The following is a 22,269-nucleotide window of genomic DNA, read 5'->3' on the forward strand; positions in this document are numbered from 1 at the left end:
AAAGAGATTCGCGGAACGGATTAATTTCGTCTTGCGAGGCACCACTGTATTCTCCAGTAACTAGGAATTGCCTCTGAACCTGTTAGTCCCATGCAGCCATAATGACTAACACCCATTAACAGATGAATCTGTGGGAGAAAAAGGACAACCCCAAAAGGCAACACTTAAAAGAGATAACGCTCTTAAAACAGATCAAACAGTCCATGATTCATTTTTAAAAGCACACCTGCCAATTTACCGTATTTCTGTGGCAACTGACCAAAGCTGCTCGCCAAAAGTAAAGTCTTCTCTTTTCTTACTCCTTTGGTTCCGCAGCCATTACATATTGGGAGGGAGACAGGTGCAGCTTGGACATTTGGAGGAGCTGTATTTGGCCATATTTTAGCTGCATCAACCAAACTCTCTCTGGATGGCTGCTGGGAAAATGTTCAACATCACTTATTAACCACACTAAGAGACATAAATGCAGCGTGCTGTCAACTGACCTACATTCTATGTGGACTAGGAGACCTGCTGTGATTTTGCAATGGTCTATATAAGTTAAGCTCATACATTTCATACATACCCTGGGTTGGCAACTTTAAAAAAAGGGGGGGGGAGCTTCCTCACTTTGAAGAGGGGTGGAATCAAGTCTCCCTCTTCTGTTTCTGAAGTAGCTTCTTGTGGTGCAAGGAGTCCAGGGGAAAGCGCACAACTTGAGAACAGTGCAGGTCTGAGACATAAGGCTATACTGTAATTGCTTTACTGGATCTAGGCCAATGCGCATCCCACTCAGTCTCCACCACTGACAGGGCAGAGAGGAGAAAAAAATGGGCTAAAAGACTGCCACATTAACTCAAGGGACAAATCCAAATGGTGCTGTAAATACATCTGTAGTAAAAATAGCATCTCACATTAATGGGAGATTGTGGGCGCCCACAGCACAGGCTTCTGGTAACCAATCCCTACCCTGTTCTACTGTGGTAGGGCCTGGGTGGACATAAACATGTGATCACACATTGCAAGCTTTCCCTCTTAAAAGGCTTCATTGCCCAAGTGCCAAAAAGTTGCCGCTGAAGAAGCAACATTTGCTGGCAACCATGTGATAGGACTGCACTTATTAAAGAACCTCAACATTTATTCTTGAGTTTAGGATTTGAGTTACTTCTTCTGCTTTGGCATTAGTTTCAGGTAACAAACATGACTCACCTTTAAAAAATAACCCCTCCCCCCCAATATGCTGTTTTCTTAGCATCTGTTTGATGGGCCAAATAATAATGCAACAGAGGGAACGATGAAAAACACCTTTGCTTCAGTGACAAAATGGCGTGGGCATGGTGTAACACAAAATGGTTGCTGTGGAGAGCGTGGCAAAACACAAAATGAGAGCAACAGCCACCCATGACAACCTTATGATTCCCATGGGATGTCAGCTATGCCCTGCTGGTCCTGATTATGGAGATCTCTTTCACATACACTGCTATTGTTGTCTAATAAAGGCAGTGATCACCCCTCAAATATATATTACTCCCCGTTCACAAAAATCACTAACAAGGTACCTGCATATTTTACCCCATTAACTTCCTTTCTAGGACTAAAGACATTCTTCTTCTTATTTTTTTTTTTAAATGAAAGTTCAGAGTCTAGGACACCTTCCCAGGGACAACACTGGAAACCTTCATGGGCACCATGTCATCCGTGGGCACCAGGCTGGCAACTCCTGATGTAGCATCTAACCACAGCTTGGAGCTTTAGCTGAACTGAACCTGTGTGCCAGTGAAAGGGAATACTAAGTTTATTATTCTAGAACAGTTAGATGCAGTATGCTGCTCCTCAAGAAACTACGGAATAGGATTAGGAGACGCAAGAGAATGAGGGTTTTACATTTCTATGAAGCTGGCAACCATCCACCCCAATTCCAAATACAGTTTAAATCAACATGATATTAATTGGAAGGCTAGAGATATCAGGTTAAATCTACAAAACATCCAAATACTCTGCTGACATTTTTAGTATACACAGTATGTTATAAATGGTGTGGTACAAACCTTGGTTAGACACTCAGTGCAGTAGTGAGAGCCCTTTAAGCAAACTGAAGGTGCCACTTTTAGGTGCAGCGAGTTGGTGCAAGCACAAGACGTTCGCTCCGATTGTGCAACGTGCTCCTCCAAAAGCCCCGCAGCCCCGCTTGTGAATTCAGAACAGGAGAAGTAGCCTGAAGTTGTGCAGCTCTGATGGGTAGGAAATGGGTGCAGTTTGTGGACGTTGCTGTGGCAGGACTGGAAGTGGAGCTTCCCACAGCAGGGGAAATGTGGGCAAGAAGAGACATCGTTTTCCAGGCACACTCCAGACAAATCACTGGCCACTCCTGCCACGCCGCTTTGCGTTGGAACGTTCTTGAATGACGATGCAGACCGATAGGCAAACCCTGACCCTATTTGACAAGTGATTGTGCCGGTGCCTTGTGAGTCTAATACTGTGCCAGGGTGAATCAAGCTACCACCACCACTGTTGCTGCTGCCACCACTACCACCAAAACGTAGCTGAGGAGCATGAACGGAAGAATCAGAGTTATGAGTACAACAGCTTACTTTGGAACCAGATGAAAGTTGGATTTGCTTTTGCTGAAGGGTGTGATCACTGGGAAGGGGGACAGCTGTGAACTGTTTCAAAGCAGTATGGTGGGGAGATGCAGCATCCTTCAAATCCACAGCAGCTTTCTTATTCTCCATGGACTCGTTCTGAGGGGTAGAGAACCATTATAAAGAAGATCAGAGGATACATTTAGTCTTATAGCACCAGGTTACGGCTCCAACAGACAAAACCTGTGAGGGTATGGAACTCACATACGCTTAACATTATGTAGGCCAAAGGCAAACTTCATATATTCATTTTACATATTTATTGGGTTTTGAACCAATTTAGATTATTATTATTTTTAACACAGGAAACGGAACAGAATGAAGATTTGATTACAGTTGCCTGAAGAACAAGGGCACTGATGGCAGAAAACAGATGCTGTGAAAGAGTTGTTAAAAGGTAACTGCTGGCATACTCCAAGCCCTCCTCTTTTACTACTTGGATGGCTCAATTGGTTAGAGCATGGTGCTGATAACGTCAAGGTGGCAAGTTCAATATGAAGGAAAACCCTCTCTTTATCACTCACCCACCACTGAACCCAACGCGCTCTGACTATATGTGATTTTGAGTTGCAGGCTTACTGGTCTAAACATTTAAAGCAAAAATGGGAATCTGTGTGTAATGTAGGAAACACATGAACCTCCAGTTGGACAACAAGTCCCATCTTCCCTGACCAGTGCCCATGCTGATGGCAGCTGAAGTCCACTATCCCAGGTGGGGGCGGCGGTGGGGGGAGGCACAACAGGTTCCTCACCTCTAATAGGGCAGGACACATTTATGCTCAGTTTCTGGGATAGAAGGAAACTACCCCTTAGGAGAGTATTAAATATCTCAATATACATTGCACCTTCTCTCTTTGATGACACAAACAGGACACTTAGCACCTTCAATAGGTCACTAGTGTACTAGCATTCAACTCAGCAAATGTATGCCAAAATCCTACCGCTTTTGCACTAGGAGGGAAACTCTGTTCAGTAGCTGAAAAGCAGTTAGAGAATTTCCAGAGCCATGGTCTAGCATCATTATTTTGTTGCTGAAGCCATCCAAACGATCTAGTACAGACGTCCTCCGTTATGTTTCCTTCCATTATACTGCCACACAGAGGTCAACATTCTGACATCTTTCCTTTCTTTCATTCTCTCTACCTGCTAAAAAAAAGAAAAGCATATATTTAAATCAAAAAATCAATCCAGGTATGATCATTAAAATGACCTAACGTTTAGTTAATATTAACCTTTAGTTGCAAATACTATGTGGAAACAAGTTTCTGGATTTATGCAATCATCTGTTCTGCTTGTTAAAGTAGCCTGGACAAAGTCTATCTTCCCTTCCAATTCACTACAGATGTCAAAGAGTAGTAACTAAAGGAGTTCAAGTAAGGCTGCTCAGAATCAGAAGTCTCCTATGAATATTTGCTTAAGTGGTTCCATATATCACCTACAGCAAGTAGACTACAAACTACTAGATAATGTTTGTATGCACACGTGGGGGAGGGGGAAATCACGTTGTTTTCTCAGCAAGCACCACAAATAAGCAAACATTGACTAACACTAACTACAGGAATACAGATTTCCTGATTCTGGCCACTTCTGGTAGTACTGTTACACGCCATCCCGATCTCTGAGGAGTGCAAGATTCCAGGGGTTCCAGAAGCTTACCCAGGGTTCGGTTTCCTTGGAATGAGGGACAGTGGAGATTGTGGTGTCTGTAGGATATATGGCTTATTTGCACATATATACAACCTGTGCCTAGAATGGAGAGGCTCACAGCTTTAGCAACCAAAGCTCCTCCCGTACCTGCAGCCTTGGACTCCAGCATAAAACAGGAATGGTTCTGACTCTCCCAACTGCCCAGCCTGCAACCTCTACCTTCTACCTCACATAACTCAACCCTCAACTCTGGCCTTTGTCTTTCAAAGTATTAGCAAGTTGGGGGAGGGCACAGAGCCAATTTCTTTGTTCCCTTGGTGGCCATTACCTCACTAGCAAGCCTGGCTATTCCAGGAATTGAATCTGTGCTGGGTCCAAGAATTAGAAGGGGGCTCAGGCACAGAGCCTATCACCCCCTAATACAGTATACTACAGTATACCTTCGCTAATAAGTAAATAATTTGTTAAAAACACTCCAAGTCTGCCAGTGTGGTGTAGTGGTTAAGAGTGGTAGACTCGTAATCTGGTGAACCGGGTTCGCATCTCTGCTCCTCCACATGCAGCTGCTGGGTGACCTTGGGCTAGCCACACTTCTCTGAAGTCTCTCTGCCCCACTCACCTCACAGAGTTTTTGATGTGGGGGAGGAAGGGGAAGGAGAATATTAGCCGCTTTGAGACTCCTTCGGGTAGTGATAAAGCGGGATATCAAATCCAAATTCTTCTTCTTTTTTTATTTACAGTGGTGTCTCGCAAGACGAAATTAATCTGTTCCGCGAGTCTCTTCGTCTTGCAGTTTTTTCGTCTTGCGAAGCACGGCTATTAGCGGCTTAAAGAAAAAGGAAACAAACTCGCAAGAAGTTTCGTCTTGCGAAGCAAGCCCATAGGGAAATTCGTCTTGCGGAACGACTCAAAAAACGGAAAACTCTTTCGTCTAGCGAGTTTTTCGTCTTGCGACTTTTTCGTCTTGCGGGGCACCACTGTATTTATATTATATGATAAGATTTATATCCTGCCTTCCAGGACAAGTGTTCTCAAAAGGCAACATATAAAACCAGTCATAAGAGATACAAAATCAACAATTTAAAATTATGATTATACCACTTTAAGCAGTCAACACCTCAGTAAGAAACAGCTATTAAAAATTTAAAGTAGACTAAAATTAAAATGCTGCATGAATACTCTGAAAAGTCACTAAAGGAGGGGTCATATGCACTTCCATGGGAACTTCTCCAGAAATATGGCACCACCCATATCTGCTACTAATTTATATTTTGCAGAAAGCCATAACCACTCCCCAACATAATTCACCAAGGAAATTCATTTCTTCACAACTTTTAACCTTTATTTTTTAGAAATGCAGCCCTTACATGAAGCAATATAAAGAAAACTAATTTTATGAGCCAACTTGGGGGGGGGAGGGCTTCATTTTGTTACAGCACTCAGGCTTACAAACATACCAAGTGTATATACACATTATTTTCAAAACATTCCTGCTCAGTTCCTTATCTTCTACTCCATCTCTACTAGCTTTCTTCTGTAGGCTTCCCAGTAAAATTCTGCATATCTCCCAGGTTCTTACAACTCCACATATTGTTATTAACATAACCCTGTGCCTTTACTATGCTGAAATGAGTAGCTCATTTCATTTCAGTTACACCAACCCCACTCCACTACTAGCAGGCTGCTAAAGGAGTTGGGGTATGGAAGATGAATATGCAATGAAAAGTATTCTTCATAGACCTTTACTATGCCATTTTAAAATTTCAAACTGCCCTGAGCATTGGCTGAGAAACAGTTCACAAGTCCAACTACCAAGGGTGTATATATTTTAGATTAAAAAGTTTCACATTGGGAGCTACTCTACTGGGCCTTTGCTTTGGGCTATGGAATAAAGCAAGAGGACGCTTGAAGGAGCCGAGGAGTTGAGAGCAGCTGCGAGAGGAGCAAGGGGAGCTACAAGCAGAGGGGAAAAAGCTCCCGGGGAGATGCCATGGGGGGACGAGGAGCTTTAATGCAGCGGCGGGGAGTTACTGTGACTCACCCAAGTGGCTACTAGGAGTTTTAAATTAATTACCAGGGAGGGAGAAAAACTCTAGAGGAGAGCTCGTTGTTTTGGCTCCTGAGCCTTAGCGGCTCCCCTTTTCAGAGTTCTCGTTCGTTTGTCGGGTTGCTTTATCCGCTACGCAGTTTATTAAGCTATCACCCTCAGGTTCTTAAAATTGAAATTACTGAAATTTGCTTTGTAAGCCACACTGCATGAGAAAACCAGGCTATATATACTTCACACACACACACACACACACACACACACTTATAGGCAATAAACTATGTGTAAGGGGAGCAAGGAGATGGGGGGGGCGGGGGCGCGACAAGCCACAAACGGGGAGGGAAAACCCTCGAGCAAAAAATAAAAGTTCCCTCCAAGGCCACCCCTTCCTATAACAACGTATATAGAAGAGGAAAGGGGAGATATAAGGGGACACTGACCGGGGAAGGCCTTCCCTGACTGGAAGAGAAGGGGAAAAGGCCTCTGAGCATGCACAGAACGCTTTCCCTCCCACATTCTCTCCCCGCCCCAAGTCTTCAGCCCCCCTCCTCCTCCTCAGAGACCCCCCAGAAGGAAAAGGGGAAGCTCCCTAGCTCTCCCCGCCCCAGTTGCGTCCCCTCACCTCTCCGGCCCCACGTCCTCCACCTCACATCCCAGCGCCCACCGCCTGCGTCCCGCCGCCGCCGCCTCCTGTCCCTTTTTGTTTTGCTCCCCGCCTTCTCCTTTCCCCCTCTCCCACTTCCGCCTGCGCTCCGCTACTTCCGGCGCCTCCTGCCGTCAAGGGAAACCCGCTCGCTGTCGTAAAAGGCCGCCGCCAGCCGTAACACGCCCCTTTACTTCTCCTCGTCTTGGAATTGAGGTCCGAGTTCCCCCCTCGGGGCCCCTCGCGTGCGCATGCGCGCGGGGCAAGCCATGCTGTGCTCTGCGGGTGTTACTCTCCTTAGTTATAATAAATTTCCCCCACTCCGCCCCTCTAGTGTCTTATTTATTTCGTTTATACCTTTTTTCCCCCTCCAAGGAGCTCAAAGGCGGTGTATACGCTTCTCGCTCTCCTCCACTGTATGCTAGAGCTGAGAGACGGTTACTGGCCCTCAAGGTCATGACTGAGTGGGGACTCGAACCCTGTTCTCCCAAGTCCTAGTCCAGCACTCTGGCCATTACACTACACTGCCTCTAGTTGGCCGCGGTGTAGCGACTACAGGGACCTGGGAGAGGAGAGTTCAAATTCCCACTCTGCCATAATGCTCCCTGGGTGACACTGGGCCACTCATTGCCTCTGTCCACCTAACATACCTTGCAGGGTTGTTGTGAGCGTTGAATGAGGAGGGGGAGAATCCTAGTTGCCACCTTGAGCTCCTTGGAGAAAAAAGGCAGGATACAAATGGAGTGAATGAATGGTTTTGCGGGTGCAAATCCTACAGGTATTAGGATAAACTATAGATCTCTAGGTGCTTTGGACAAAGCCATATGCTTTAAGAGTGTGGTGGTGTGGATGTGATGAGAAAGGTCCTCTGAGCAGGTGCTTCCATCGACTCCCCCAAGTTGCCCATCTCTTCCAAGCCTTCATTTTCACCCCTTGGGGATCCCTCAAACTTATCTGAGAGCAAGCCCTGCTGAACTCAATGGGACTAGCATCTGATGAGATATGTACAGGTGTGTTGCAACAAGAACCATTTGCTGTTCTTTGCTGCATCTTAAGAACTAATTAGGACAAAAGCTTCTGTGGTTCAGAGGCTACTCATTTTTCCACATGAAGGTGTATTCAGTCCGTCATGTGAGCCTTCTCTTGAAGCCTAAAGCAGTAAGAGCCAAGCCTATGTTTATATTGTATTACAAGATGTATTACAATATTTATTTCATTTACGAATGGTTTCCTGTGAGGCAAATTGGAAGTTGACCTGCAGTTAGTTTCAAAAGGAGCGTACACACCATACATTTAAAGCATACCCCTCACACCCCAAGAGCTACGATTCCTAGCACCCTTAACAAACTACAGTTCCCAGGGTGTGTCTTGTACAAACTTCATAATGCAGTGTCTTATATGGCGGTCATGCAATGTCTTAAATGGACATCTAAAATGAAGGCAATCTTCTCTTTTTTAATTAATGGTTTTATTTGGCTTAATGTTTCTCTTACTGGTTTTGTTGTTTGTTACATTGTATTTATAAATTGCTTTAAGTTCACTGTTGAAATATTCCAGAGCAACCGTTGTTGATAAGTTGTTGGCTATCACTGCCATCTGTCACAAAAAAAACCCTAAAACCCTGGTAAATAAAGACAACCTCGTGGCATGATTTTCCTAATAATTGGTTTATTGTTATTATTATTATTATTATTCAATCAAAATAGTTCAGTCTATTTAACTTACAAGATCTAAGGTGATATGGCAGCCAAGACATTTCATCCAGTGATTTCTAACATGCCATTACTCAGTCTGCACAGGCAGTTTAAAAGTATTCTAAGGAAGGGATTTAGCACATGGCAATATCAAGTTCATGTCGATGATTGCTGGATTTGGGGATTGAAAGCAAGAGCAAAGATGAGGCATTTCGCTGAAAGGTGTTGAATACACCTACCAGCCATGTGTCAAAGGGAAATTTCAGGAATTGTTCTGCATTTATTCTGAGGATCCTAAATTCAGAGCTGCCAGAATTCAGAGCCTGGATTTCCCTGTTTGCAGCCTGAGCAAGACACCCTTCTACAATGAGATTCTTCATTTGTTAACACAACATATCTTCACATTTCCATTTATTATAAATTCTACTGTGCTTGATGCTTTCCATGCTGGATGTTCTTTATGGTAAAGGCACATCAAAGTTGTTTTGGGCACAGAAAGGCACATTTTCACTTTCTTCAGAACAAAGTGGAATCAGAAACTATCTGAAAGTTAGACAGGTCTAACTATTCCCCGAGTTTCTTCACTAAAGCCACGTAGTAGCTGGGCCTCCAAACAGATAAAGTACATCAAGAGCCAGTGTGTGGTCGGTCCTCCATTAGAGAGTCGGCCTTGAGATCTGGGAGACCTTAGTGCGAGTCTCTGCCTCTGCCATGGGCTCATTGCACGGTCTTAGGCAAGGTGCTGTTTGTCAGCCTCAGGTCTGCAAAATTGAAATAAAAAAGGTTGATGGGGAGGTCAACTGTAGAAAAGCATAATCAAAATAATAACATACAAGCACATCAGATCAACCCTAGACCCTAGACCCAAACATTCTGGCAGTTTTGGTTATAAACTGTTGTTTGCCACCCCGATTACTGAGGTTCCAGGCGCTTATCCAGAGTTCAGCCTCCTTGGAATGAAGGACAGGGTGGTGTCTCTTAGCTATATGGTTTATTTATACATATATGCAACCTGAGCCTATGATGGAGGAGCTCACGGCATTAACATCCCAAGGAGGTCTTGCTTCACCTACAGCCACAGCCTTGGATTCAAGCAGATATCAAGCATGTCTCTCCCTCACAAGCTACAGCCTGCCACGTGCTTCTAGCTGTCACACACAAATCTCACAAGCTTTTGGTTCCTTCTAAATACTAGACAGGTGAGGGAGGGGCCCCCACCCACTTGTCCTGTGGCACAGAGCCACTTCCCCTGTTACCCTAAGGACCCACACTTAGGCCATTACTAAAAAAAGCTGGCCTGGCTATTTGAGCAGTTGAATCCTTGGTGGATCCAGGAATTAGAAGGGACTCAGGCATACAGCCTAACTATGCTATCCTTAGATTATTTGAAGACAGCCAGACCAACACCCCCCCCCAAAAAAAACATACAACAACAACAACAACCTCCTTACCACATTGAAGCGGCATCTGCAAGGGAACAAAATTTCTGCTGCACAAGTTCACAAATGCCGCAGCCAAGGTGCAAGCCGCTTTTACACTCTGCAGTTCACACATGTCAGTTTTGCACAGGACATAGAATGGTTCTGGGTCCACCTTTAAAAGAAAGAGGTGGTAAGTCCCATGGGAAGAAATCCGGAACCGTCTGTTTTGGTCTAACATTGCTTCTGTCACCACGAACAGAGACAACAGATAGGGAAGCTTCCATTATTGCCCATGTAGTCCAATATAGCCAGCTCTGACTGGCAGTGGCTCTCCAGGGTCTCAAGCAAGGGTTTTCCCCGCCATTACCTATAAAACCAGAGCTGCCAGAATCTTGAACTTGGCTTGGTGACATAGGGGCAGCTGGCGCAGACCTCAGGTAGGCTGGAATTATGGTGTGCAAACAGCAGCAAACTCGTATCTTGTGTCCTGTTTTGACAAAAAAAAAAAAAAAAAGGGTACTCACTACTCTGAAGCAGTTCCTGAAGAGGGAATCGGCATCCAGGAAGAAAGCTTTGCAGATCTCAGGGCTAGATGAATTGAGACATGGCTTGAGGGTCCTCTTCATCTGGCTGCACTGGTCGCTCACCTGGGTGGCGAAAATCAAATGCATTTTACTTACTTACTTTTTTATAATAATCATAAATAAATGAGAATAAAAATGTGTGCCCCACCACCGAGACCATTTCATTGTAACTATCCAACCTCCCAAAATTTCATCGCCTCTTGCAATGGTTTGACCCCTTTCCGTTTTAACAGTACTTATTCTACAAACACCTTCCGTATCTCCTCAAAATCATTTCCCCTGCATATTCCCCGTCACACTTTAATGGCACATGCTAACTTATCATTAATAACTATATCCCACACCTCTTTATACCATTCTTCCATTTTATATTCTGCTTGCCCCTTCCACGTCCTGGCTATCATAATTCGTGCAGCTGTCAAGAAATTTGTGAGCAAGTCCTTCATAGCCTGTGAACCTTCCACCCCATTATTTCTTTATTTATAAGACTATTTTGAAAAGGCCAGTAGCCGACTCATTTTAAAAAAGCGTTTTATTTGTATGCAGCTTTCCCACACCTACCCATGCATGACTTAATATGTACTCCAACTGTGGGTTCGTGGTTTAGCACTCCTAGACAAAGCACAAACAGCAAACCGTACAGTATACCTTGGTTGCAAGCTTGAGATTAGCTGGCAGAGAGCTAACCACAAGCCTAAATTTGTACAGCCAAATCATTGCTCAGTACTGTCTATGTTATGTACTGAAGTTCTCACCCTGGGCCAGTAGGGGGAAACTGTAGATAGTTATGCAAATGAAGGATCGAAAGTGACGTTCAGTGATTGGATAGTTTGTATGCAAATGAAGGATCAAAAGTGACGTTCAGTGATTGGATAGTTTTAGAAAATGGCAACAGTTACATTGTTCTGGCGCTCTATATAAGCAGGCTGACTGAGCTCCTCAGTTAGTTCTGTTCCAGCTTACAAATAAAGAGCTGCTTTGGAAGAATCGCTGTGTCGTCTGATATGTTCACCCACAACTTAACAGTCTACATTGACTGGCAGTGGTTCTCCGGGATTTCAGCGATGGAATTTCTCTCCCAACCCTACCTGGAGATGCCGGGAATTGAACCTACGACCTTCTGCATGCCAAGCAGTTGCTCTACCACGGAGCTGCGGCCCTCCCCACAACACTCAGTGGCTCCTCTGCAATGTAAATGCACCGCTGGCATACCTGCCATGCATGCACGAGCTCCTGCACGCTGCCAGCATAGGAATGGTCTGGAAGCATCCATTCATTGCCCGCTTCATTGTCATTGGTACCAAAAAGACCGGCAGACACGCCTAAAAATGCAAGAGAAAGCAAGTCTTACCACCTTAAAGGGCAGGACTGTGGGATGTTTCCTGCTGGTTAAGGACTAATTATTTGGGGAAATTCCAAGAGATGACCTTGTAGCATCTCTTCATCCGCAGCCCCCATTTTAAAGTAGTGCTGTAAACATTACTTGTTCAACTAAGCTAGGGTTGCCATATTCAAAAAGTGGGGGGAAAGTTGTCGAGCTTCTTTTGCAAAATCTCAAAATGATGATGAAGAAGTTTTGAGCTATTTTTAAGGAAATTCGCCCAAATCTACATGTCTGACATGGACATGGGTTGCCATACATTCAGATTTCCCCAGACATTTCAGCAATTTCTGCCTGGGCACTGTTTACGAGGGCTGAATCCTGGCATTGTCCGGAAAATTCCCAGCATATGGCAGCCCTAAATTAAGTTTGGTGGGAGATATAGTACATTAGTCACATAATTCAGCCATAGTGGAAAGCAAGACGAATATCAGGTTTTGGCAGAAGACAAAGTGCAGCAGAACAGAAGCAGATCTGTATGTGGTATATACAGGGTGGAACGGGAAGCAATGGCTTCTTACGTTGCTATCCACCACACATAGCTCAAAACGCAGAGTACAAACCATGATGCCATCCATCCAAAGTAAGGGTACATATGTCATAGCGAAGATCACATGAAAACAAAGCCCCATTGGTCGTGGACACTTCTACAAGATCAGAATATCTTTGGTTTGCAAGGCCATTTTCTTCAGGAGGGATGTCAAAATGCTGGCAGTTCTCCTCCGACAGGGAATAGTTGTACTTCTTGTAGATCTATTTAAAAGCAGCAAGGGGAATAGAGGTTACAATGAGACTGGGTTTTCAGAATGCAAAGTGGTTTGCAATAAGTTGGTGAGGTGGCCTTGACTTATTGTAGAAATTCTGCATCTTCCCACCTAAATTGCACCCACAAGAGGCCTTTAGGGCACAGCTGGGGTTGGGGAAATCTCAGATCTGGAGGGCAAATGCAACCCTTTCTCTGGTCCTTGGGACTCACTCCAGGGCACATACTTTTGCAAGCCCCACCCCTTAGCAGCCCCACATCCATTTCCTCCCCACTCTCATCTGTATGTAAACTTAACACTGACCAGACTCCAGAACAATTTCCTCTGGTTTATAGATTTAGTCAGCCCACATTTCCTATCAATAAGAACTTCCTCAAGATAAATACAAAATTAAGACCTGGAAAGCATAAATACCAAACTCATTGCACTCCAAAGCTAAGACACAGATGTAAAAATGGAGAAGACCTGTAGTTACCTTCTGTTCTGGGTAGATAACAACAGTGGTACCATTCATGGTGATGTGCAGTGACCGTCTGCCACTGCTGGTCAGATTTAATATTACAGTAAATGCATCATGAACAAAATCCTTGGCCAGGAGGACACTGCATTTGGAGGTCAAACTGTATATTTTCCCGTCGAATGTCCTCAGGTGCTTATTCCCCATCAACAAGGCATGATCTGGGAGGATGTGAAAAGTAGGGTCACTAAACCACCCACCACCTGTGTTGGAACAGCTAGGCTTGCCATATTTCAAAAAGCAAAATTCCTAGCACCCCCAAAGTTGTTGAACTTTTTTAGGAAACAAAGAAAGAGGACACATAATGTGACAAATAAAAAATTCAAGAGCCAATTCTTATTCTTCTTCCTCTAGCAGGGAAAGAAAGGGAGATTCCTTGTTGAGGTTTTTCCACCCTGCTTTGGGAGGGTGGGACTGAGGAGCTAAGTTCCTTTGGACCTGCTCCTGAGCAAGTAGCAACAGATACCCTGAAATATACTCAGAGTCGAGTGTGGATTTCATGCTTCTTATTCAGCTCATAGTAGCAAGGAAATGAAAGTTCCCCCAAAATATCTGCTTTAAATACATTATTTACACAATGGGCCACATGTGATTGGCTGATTCCGGGATTCTCCTGTAGGCCAATCAGGTTGCGGATTCACTTCCACCTGGAGCTGGATTGGGTGGCTCCTGCAGATCAATCATACTGCTGCATTTTTCTAGGACCAATCAGACTGCTGTATTCTGAATCCTATTCTACTAGGACCAATCAGACTGCTGCATTTTGGATCCTATTCAACTCAGTACATAACATGCCATGTTCCCTTTTAGCTAGGCTTCTCGCCTCCTGCTCTGTGTCCTAGAAAGGGGAGCAATTGTCCTCCTCGAGGCAGCAGCTGAGGCAGCTTCAAGAAGGGAATGCAGCAGCTCTTGAGGGGGGAGGAAGGTGGGGGCAGGATAACAGAGTCATCTTTATTTTCCTCTCTGGATGGCTGGCGGGTGCTTGGGGGTGCTCTCGCCCTCTTTCCACTGTCCTTCGCACTCCCCTCATCCTCCTCCGTTGGGGCTGCTGCACGTGAGGAGGGTGTGTGCTTTGGGTCTCCCATGTAAGGGGGGACATTCCTGCTGCTACTCAGAGGAAAATATGTACGGGAAATTCTGGAAAGCTCTTAGAATTCAAAAAATTTCCCTGGAAACAAAAAGAATTACCGATGAAAGGAGAGTGGCAAATGAAGTTAATGGACTACGCAGAATTAGATAAATTAACAGGAAGGATTCGAAACCTGTGGGATCAGAGATTCTTAGAAGACCTGAGTAAATATTTGAACTACCTAAAAAGCAACTGTAATAAACAGATTACGCAAGAAGTTCTGTAAGGAGGATTATGTGAAATATTGCAATGAAGATTATGAAGAGAATTATTACCGTAGTTAATGATAATTAAAAGTAATAGAGAAATTAAGAAATGCAGAATAAGTGATAAAGTATGGAAAATCTTCAGAGCTTGTTGATGGAAATCTAAAATATTGTAAAAGATAAGAATTTATGTTAAATGATTGTTGGAAATGATATGTTTAAAAATCAATAAAAATGTATTAAAAATATGTATCCCAGGACACCATTTTAGGCATCTGATTTCCTGGCATGTCCAGAATTTTCCGGATATATGGCAAGCCTAGGAATAGAAATCCCTAAACTATGGAGCAGGCCCAGCTGAACATAGGAAGCTGCTTTCAACTGAGCCAGACCCTCAAATCCAGCTAGTTCTGTACTGTTCCACAGGTGGTGGTTTGCCAGGATTGTAGACAGGAGTCCCTTGTAGCCCTCTCTGGAGATGCCAGGGACCTTCTCCATACAAGGCATGTTGAAATGGCTAAGCCAGAGATGCTCTCTATCCAGTAACACAAACCAACCGACAAACCAACCAAACCCCATTCCAGGACAGCAAGCACAGGGTACATTATGCAATTACCAGGCAGTGGGACCTAACCTCAAACATTGGCCTGGACATCTGCACTGAGGTCACTTCCAGCATTTTGCAAGAAGGGTTCAAGTGCATATTCACGTTTGTGCAATTAAAGTGGAAGCTGTGAAGGAAACTGCAGAGATGCAGGGAACATGTGGGGTGGTTGTTGTAACAGCTCCTGTGCATTCCTTTCTGTCTTATACCCCATGAGATAAGAAGAAGTGTATGGAAATTAGGGGTTTTAGAAGACTTACGCTCAAACGGGCTCTCCATAATTCTTTGCTTGAATCGGTAATATTCTGCAGCTGGGTTGATGCTGTACAGCCTTCGGAAAGGCTTCATAAGTTTCTCTTCGATGAGATAGTTTGTGATGTTTGCCAGGTCCAGCGTGGGTTCTCCTTTAGGCTTCACTGGCAATCTCACTTCCACAGAGCAGTTTCTGAAAGGCACCGTATGAACTTCAGGAGAGCCCAGTAGGTCTGGCCAAAGGCCCATTCTGGTCCCACAACCCAGATGCCTTTTGGGAAGCCTGCGAGTGGGACCTGAGCCCCCTAGCACTCTCCCCATTTGCAATTCCTAGCATACAGTGGAGGCAGAACGTAGGCATTGTGGCTCATAGCCACTGATAGACTTATCCTCCATGTATTTATCTAATTATCTTTCAATGCCATCCAAGAAGAGAGCCATCACTGCCCGATTAACTGTGAGGCTCAGTGGACAGTTCTACACCATTTTGTGAAGAGGGAGACCGAACTGCACTGTTTGCACTGCTTGCTTGTCATCCACTCTGCTGGGGTCTTCCCAGGTGGAAAGGCAACCCAGTTAATAGCCCAAATGGGAAATGAGTGGCAACGTCAGAGTCCAGGCAAGATGCAGCCAGCCATGCCATGTGGCAAATGTAACTGTTTGAATAACCAAAGTATGGGTGCATGGGCATATATATATATATATGAGTTCCTATGCATTTTGCATTTTGTAGGAACTCCTGTGCATATGCATTTTGTAGGAACTCACCCAAGTGCAATCATTCCACAGTGTTACCTGGCTGAAAAACTGTAGAGGCTTGATAAAGGTTTCTGAAGCTTGCTCACTGCTCTGGAAAATTTGGCTTCTGCCCAGCTTAGCATCTGTTGCATTGCCTGTTTTGCAGGGTGGGTAAAAAGAACACAAACCCAAGGAATTAACATTAATAAATTTAAACTGGATTTTTTAAAATTATAAAAAGCAATGGCAGAGAGTGTGTATCATTAAAAAAAAAATCTGCTTGTTGAAGTGAAGTCTGAGGACGTGACAATCTTGCTGACACCTCACCGCCTTGCCATGGCAAGATGAGAGCCAAGTTCTGGGACACAAATTTTGAGAAAGCGATGCGGACACCTGTCATGAAATGGAAAACTTCATGAGGCGTACCACAACACAAAATGGCTGTCATGAGGGCCTGGCACAACACAAAATGGTTGCCACGTATAAAAGAGGCCTTCCAAATTGACAATTCTGTGATTGTATATCAAGCAAACTCCTGTTGAAAGCAGGTACTAGGCCACTGGGGCTCCTGTGCTGAGTAGGAAGGACACGAATAATTTTTTTAATACCAACCATATCCAAGGCGGTTTTCAGCATTCTCAGGGAAACCTGGATTGGCTCCATCAGCCACACATCCTTTACCAACGTGGGCACAAAAGCCTGGAGTTTCTTCAGATACTCCTCCGTCCTTTGTTGCCACACCTCGTCCAAAGGTTTCAACGTCACGTCATAATAGGCATCCTTCAGTGTTGTCAATGGCTCTTTTTAAAAGGAAACAGGGCGGGGAAGTGAGTGTGATGGGGAGTGGGGAAAGGGTTGTATCCATCACTGCTCCTACTCAGAGTAGACCTATTGAAATTAACATACATGACTTGTGGATGGGCAAATTTGCCAATTTCAGTTTCTCGTTTTCCCCACCCTGAAATTCAGTTCTTCAAATTTCTGCGTCACTTTTTAAAATTTTATTATTTAAAATGTCCTTGTGAAAATGCATCAGCCATTTCTTGAAAATTTCTTCTAATAATACACATTTTTGTACAGGCGAAAATATCCAAGGAAGGTGCAATGCAGAGCCAGTGAAGGCTACATCATCTGGGAAGAAGAGAGGTAGTTGGGGAGGGGGCGTGGTCTGGTGAGAGTCCCAAGGGCCAGATAGAAAGGCTTGGAGGGCCACATACCTCCCCACCCCCTGAACCTGAGAGTCCCCATCTTTGGCTAGGCCCTTAAATTTTTTATTTATTTTTAATCACTCCACCCTGCCCTGCTTACTTTGCATCTCCACCTGCATTTGTTGTATGATGACTTGAAGTTTGCCCAGGTAAAGTGGGAGGCTGTTCTGTAGTACTTGCTTGACTCCGCTCTGTTTCCACAACTGGACGACTCCTCTCATTTTGTTTTGGAGGATTCCTGCTACTTCCTGGGAGGTTTTCAAAAGCCATCCAACAGCATCATAGAGAAAGTCAACGTGTCGTACCTGCAGGGTTTGCACCAAACCAAGAAGTGTACTAATTGGCTGCAGTTTTTTTTTACAAGTACACAATGAAGAAAGGAGACACAGTTGTACTGTTTTTGTTTCATATAGCAGGGATGGTGAATCTGTAACCCTCCTGATGTTGTTGGGCTAACCCTGATCATTTGCCATAGTTGCTGCCAACTTCTTACCGATTTCCTGAAATCCTGGAGGCATCCTTCCAGGTTCTTGATCTTTGCCACCAGCCTGTGCTGAAGATCGGATGCGATCTTACTCAGTTTTGACTGCGAGAATCAGAAAGAAGACGACTTTGATGTGTGGTTTTGAAAAGATTACTAAGGTGAACACGAGGCCTGGCTCTCACTGTCTGGGATCTCTAAGGCACTATTTCAACAAATTAACATTTAAAGCAGTATCATGCCACTTTTAAACAGTCATGGCTTTTCACAAAGACTCCTGGGAAGTGTAATTTGGTAAAGGTGATAAAGGTTGTTAGGAGTCCCCTATTCCCCCTCAGAAAGCTACAGTTCTCAGAATAGTTTAGTAGTTAATCGCTCTTTCTAGGGCACTCTGGGAACTGTAGCTCTGTGATGGGAAATGAGGATTGCCTAACCATTCTCAACAATCAAACTACATTTTCCACTGTCTAGAGTCCAGCTGTGGATCATGTTTACTTCATGTTTACCCATGATTTGACACCACAGAACTGGGATCCTGTCACTCCACCCCACCCCTCCACTAAGTGGTCTCAAAATCTCCCTTCCAGGCACACGACTAGGTGCTTACCTGCCTCAGCAAAAACAATCATTCTCCATCTAGCCACCAAGAAACAAAACCCCAAACCACTAGAAGTACTGTACTTTTCTGTGTAGAAGACGATGATTTTCTCTTTGACTGTTTTTCAGCAATTGCCCCTAAAAGAATCCTAAAAATGGCTTGACAACCCTGGGAAATCCTTCGCAAAAAAATAGCTTGACAACTCTGGGCAATCTCCCCCCATTTCCCTAAATTGGAGTCCCCCCAAAATAGGGGTCGTCTTATACATGGGGGCGTGTTATACACGGAAAAGTACGGTAAATCTCCTGGCTCAAACAGCAGCAGGTAGGGGTCTTTGACCCTAGCACAGCCCCACCCCCAAATGTGAGACCCCTTTGGTGTCTCTCACTTTAGGGGTACCATCACCAGGGTCACTGCTGGCCACATCTGGCGCAGCAATGTGTGCATCCCCACCAAGAAATCTGGGTCTCCAAGGCCAACTGGTATCAAGCAACAGGATGGAGGTGTTTATGCCAGAAATGGTCTTTCCCCACCACAAAACCAGAACATAACTGCCCTGATCCCATCTTGAGCAAGAATAATAACAAGCGCAGAACAAAATGGGGATCTGGAGGTTCCCATTGTTTTTGAAAACACCACACCTCTGTTTTAGCGACTGGGCCTCCACAGCCATGGGCCTTGAAGATCAAGCTCTTGTTGGAGGCTTCAAGGGCCAAGTGCCCCACGTCCTCTCGTCTCTCTCTGTTAATGACAAGGTAGGCATTGAAAGCGGCGTGCTGTTGGCCATCTGTGCAAGCCTCGAGCTCCAGCCCATCCTCAGCATCCGCTGCAAGAACCAAGAGAAGAGCAAAGTTTTAAGCCTCCCGCGGTCACGGTGGAAAAAGAGAAATGTGAAATCAAGGAAAGGAAGGAAGCGGCCATTGCAAAACGGTAGAAATCATCACAGAACTGTAGAGCTGCAGACAAACTCGAGAGGTTTGGAGGATGGCAACACGAGAATGGGGCCTTTTCTGCAGTGGCTGGAATGCTCTCCCCAGGGAAGTTCACCTGGCACCTTCATTATACACCTTTAGGTGCCAGGCGAAAATGGTTCCTTTTCAACCAGGCCTTTGGTTGATCTGATTTACATCCTATGCCCTTTTAAAATGTTTTTTGGGGGGTGGGAGGTGGCTATTGGGTTGTTTTTATTTTTATTAGGTATTTCGTGGTTTTATATCTTGAGACCCCCAGGTATAGGGCGGTATATTAAATAAAAAAATTAAAATTAAAACTTCCAAAATATAAACAAAAAAGGAGGCTGCCAAATCACCATCACTGCTACTCTGGGTTACAGGTGGCCATGAGTCCTACGTTACACAGGACAGTCCTCTATTTGAAGACTTGACCTTGACCTGTCCTTGCCCCCACATAACCATAAGAAGGAAGAGTTGCCTACCAAGAGCTGTGTTTTATTTGTATACCACCTGGATCAAATTGAGAAACAGACACACAACATATGAAATTGTTTCTTTAAAATCCCTAAACTCCTTTTTGTCCTTTCCCAGCTACTGCAAGGGGAGTTAAATCAGAGAGACAGAAAGAGTTGGACCCAAGGTCACCCAGCTCCACGAGGATTTGATCTCTAGCTCTCCCACTGCTACTCGGATAGATGCAAGCGCTTTGGGAATCTCTTCCAGCCTCAGGGCCGCATTGACTAATGTGCAACCTCTGGGGGGGGGCGCATTTCAGTGGTGGGTGGGACCAGAGGCAATAGCAGGTGGACCAGCAGGTGTAGCCTGCTGTAAAAAAGTGAAAGTCACATTTTGGCAGACTTTTCTACAGAGAGGTCTTCTATCCACAAAAGGAAGAGGCAATATTATTATTATCAGGACATATTCCAGGCAGGCAAGAAGCGCTCTGGGAGGGCATGGGGGAGGGCCAGTGAAGGGTGAGGACCAGGGGCACCATCTCTAGGGGGCCCATGGGGCCCGAGCACCCACAAAAAATTGTTGTGGGTGCTCAGCAACCACACCACAGCCCCCCATCACGTCACAAGTGCTGGGCACCCATAACCTGGGACCCAAGTTGGCGCCCCTGATGGGGACTGAGGAGAGCTCTGAGGGCCACACAGAGAGCTATGGTGGGCCACATTCGAGCCTGAGGCTCCCCTCCTCTAACCACTGTTGGGATTTCAGTTCCCACCAGCTGCGAGTAAGCAGCTACATTGTTGACATCATGTGATGTCCCTGAGCGTGAGACAGGAAGTCTCTGCTAGTTCTCAGTGTAACCGGGTGGAGTTACTGAGTCTTGTTCTTCCACTTCTGGGTAGAAGCAGAGTCGAGTCGGAGACTCTTGTGCTGTACTGCTCAGAGAGCAGATATGTTTTGTACAGTCTTAATAAAGTAGCAGTAGACTACGGACTGTCTCTTTCTTCTGTGATGCGTTGCCAGGAGAAAGTGAGTGTGCTCCTCTCAGAAGGGAGAAGTCTCTGGACTGATGGAGGATTCCAGCCAGAGAGTGACCACCAGAGAGAAGCCCCGGCGTCTCGGGAAGCTTGGCATCTTTCCCGCGCAGGCATTTTTCCAACAACCACAACAGCACACTGGCCATCACTTTGAGGGATTCCACATGCAATTGGACGCCAATTATACAGAACAGAGCACCACGGAACAGCAAATTTACCTTTCAGGTACCCCATGTAACATTGAAGGCATCCTTTTCCTTTGGAAGCTGCTAATTTCACTGCCTCTTTTGGGTCAATCTTTGCCTCCACCAGGACTTGACTTTGACCAGCTGAGGAAGCCACACTTCCCACCACACCCAACCAAACAGCATCAGGTGCTTTGAGCTGTGGAAAGAAAGGAAAAACATTTTCAGCAACTGGTTTTCAGAAGCATTACCATCTCTACCTTAGGGACAGAACATAGCCATTGTGACTAGTAGCCATCAATAACTTTCTCCTCCATAAATTTGTCCATTTGTCTTCTAAAGACATCCCACTTGGCGGCCGTCCCTGTGGTAGTGAGTTCCATAGTTTAACAATTTGCTGCGTGAAGGATGACTTAGTTTCCTCTGTCCTGAATCTTTCAGCATTCATCTTCTTTGGACATCCATGAGTTTTAGCATCCTGAGAGAGGGAGGCATTTTTTTGTATCCTCTACCCACATTCCTCATGTCACACATAATTTTATACTATTCTGTTATGTCACCTGTTCCTCTCCTTTTCTATAAACAAAAGAGTCCCAAATGCCACAACCATAAGCCAGTGTGGTGTAGTGGTTAAGAGCAGTGGACTCGTAATCGGGTGAACTGGGTTCGATTCCCTGCTCCTCCATATGCAGCTGCTGGGTGACCTTGGGCTAGTCACATTTCTCTGAAGTCTCTCAGCCCCACTCACCTCACAGAGTGTTTGTTGTGGGGGAGGAAGGGAAAGGAGAATGTTAGCCTCTTTGAGACTCCTTCAGGTAGTGATAAAGCAGGATATCAAATCCAAACTCCTTTTCTTCTTCTTTCCTCATACTGAATGGTGATTTTGAGTGGCATGGCGAGAAGGCACTAGGCCCTAACTGAATTCTGCTCACACCCACCCAGGGCCGTCTTTAGCAGATGCGGTGCTGGGGTGCAAATATCCACCCAGCGCCCCCAAATTACAATGGATAGCGGGGGGGGGGGAGCTGCACACAGACAGCCATGGAGGGGGCACAACTCTCCCCCATGCCGCTGCAGGAGAGCAATCCCCCACAGAGGCTTGGGAG

At 45.1% G+C, this 22,269-nt stretch overlaps 3 protein-coding genes across 6 annotated transcripts in view; 1 reads left to right on the forward strand and 2 right to left on the reverse strand.

The window, feature by feature from the left end:
• The window catches only part of MARF1 (meiosis regulator and mRNA stability factor 1), a 38,344-nt gene extending 31,262 nt beyond the window's left edge, over positions 1-7,082 (reverse strand). The window contains exons 1-4 of one of the 4 annotated variants that reach the window (XM_081169368.1): positions 6,938-7,082; positions 3,563-3,767; positions 2,571-2,720; positions 227-416 (exon numbers count right to left, since the gene is read on the reverse strand). In XM_081169368.1, the coding sequence (XP_081025494.1) occupies positions 227-416; positions 2,571-2,720; positions 3,563-3,706 (484 nt within the window). In that variant the 5' untranslated portion in view covers positions 3,707-3,767; positions 6,938-7,082. Of the gene's footprint in view, positions 1-226; positions 417-2,027; positions 2,721-3,562; positions 3,768-6,937 lie in introns of all 4 variants that reach the window. The other 3 variants (XM_081169366.1, XM_081169367.1, XM_081169365.1) reach the window with 3 other exon arrangements.
• MPV17L (MPV17 mitochondrial inner membrane protein like) overlaps positions 1-22,269 on the forward strand; it is a 136,057-nt gene that overhangs the window by 93,886 nt on the left and 19,902 nt on the right. The gene's annotated exons all lie outside the window — the stretch shown is intronic.
• The window catches only part of LOC308572874 (uncharacterized protein), a 73,528-nt gene continuing 59,865 nt past the window's right edge, over positions 8,607-22,269 (reverse strand). Inside the window, exons 46-58 of the mRNA XM_081169313.1 lie at positions 21,197-21,362; positions 19,177-19,361; positions 17,950-18,042; positions 17,557-17,761; positions 16,861-17,048; positions 16,306-16,403; positions 15,519-15,703; positions 13,278-13,480; positions 12,602-12,791; positions 11,870-11,979; positions 10,598-10,720; positions 10,104-10,245; positions 8,607-9,413 (exon numbers count right to left, since the gene is read on the reverse strand). Of these exons, the coding sequence (XP_081025439.1) occupies positions 9,370-9,413; positions 10,104-10,245; positions 10,598-10,720; positions 11,870-11,979; positions 12,602-12,791; positions 13,278-13,480; positions 15,519-15,703; positions 16,306-16,403; positions 16,861-17,048; positions 17,557-17,761; positions 17,950-18,042; positions 19,177-19,361; positions 21,197-21,362 (1,932 nt within the window). The 3' untranslated portion in view covers positions 8,607-9,369. The remainder of the gene's footprint in view (positions 9,414-10,103; positions 10,246-10,597; positions 10,721-11,869; positions 11,980-12,601; positions 12,792-13,277; positions 13,481-15,518; positions 15,704-16,305; positions 16,404-16,860; positions 17,049-17,556; positions 17,762-17,949; positions 18,043-19,176; positions 19,362-21,196; positions 21,363-22,269) is intronic.

This window comes from Podarcis bocagei (assembly GCF_964188305.1).
Source record: "Podarcis bocagei genome assembly, chromosome: 14".
Taxonomy (NCBI): domain Eukaryota; kingdom Metazoa; phylum Chordata; class Lepidosauria; order Squamata; family Lacertidae; genus Podarcis; species Podarcis bocagei.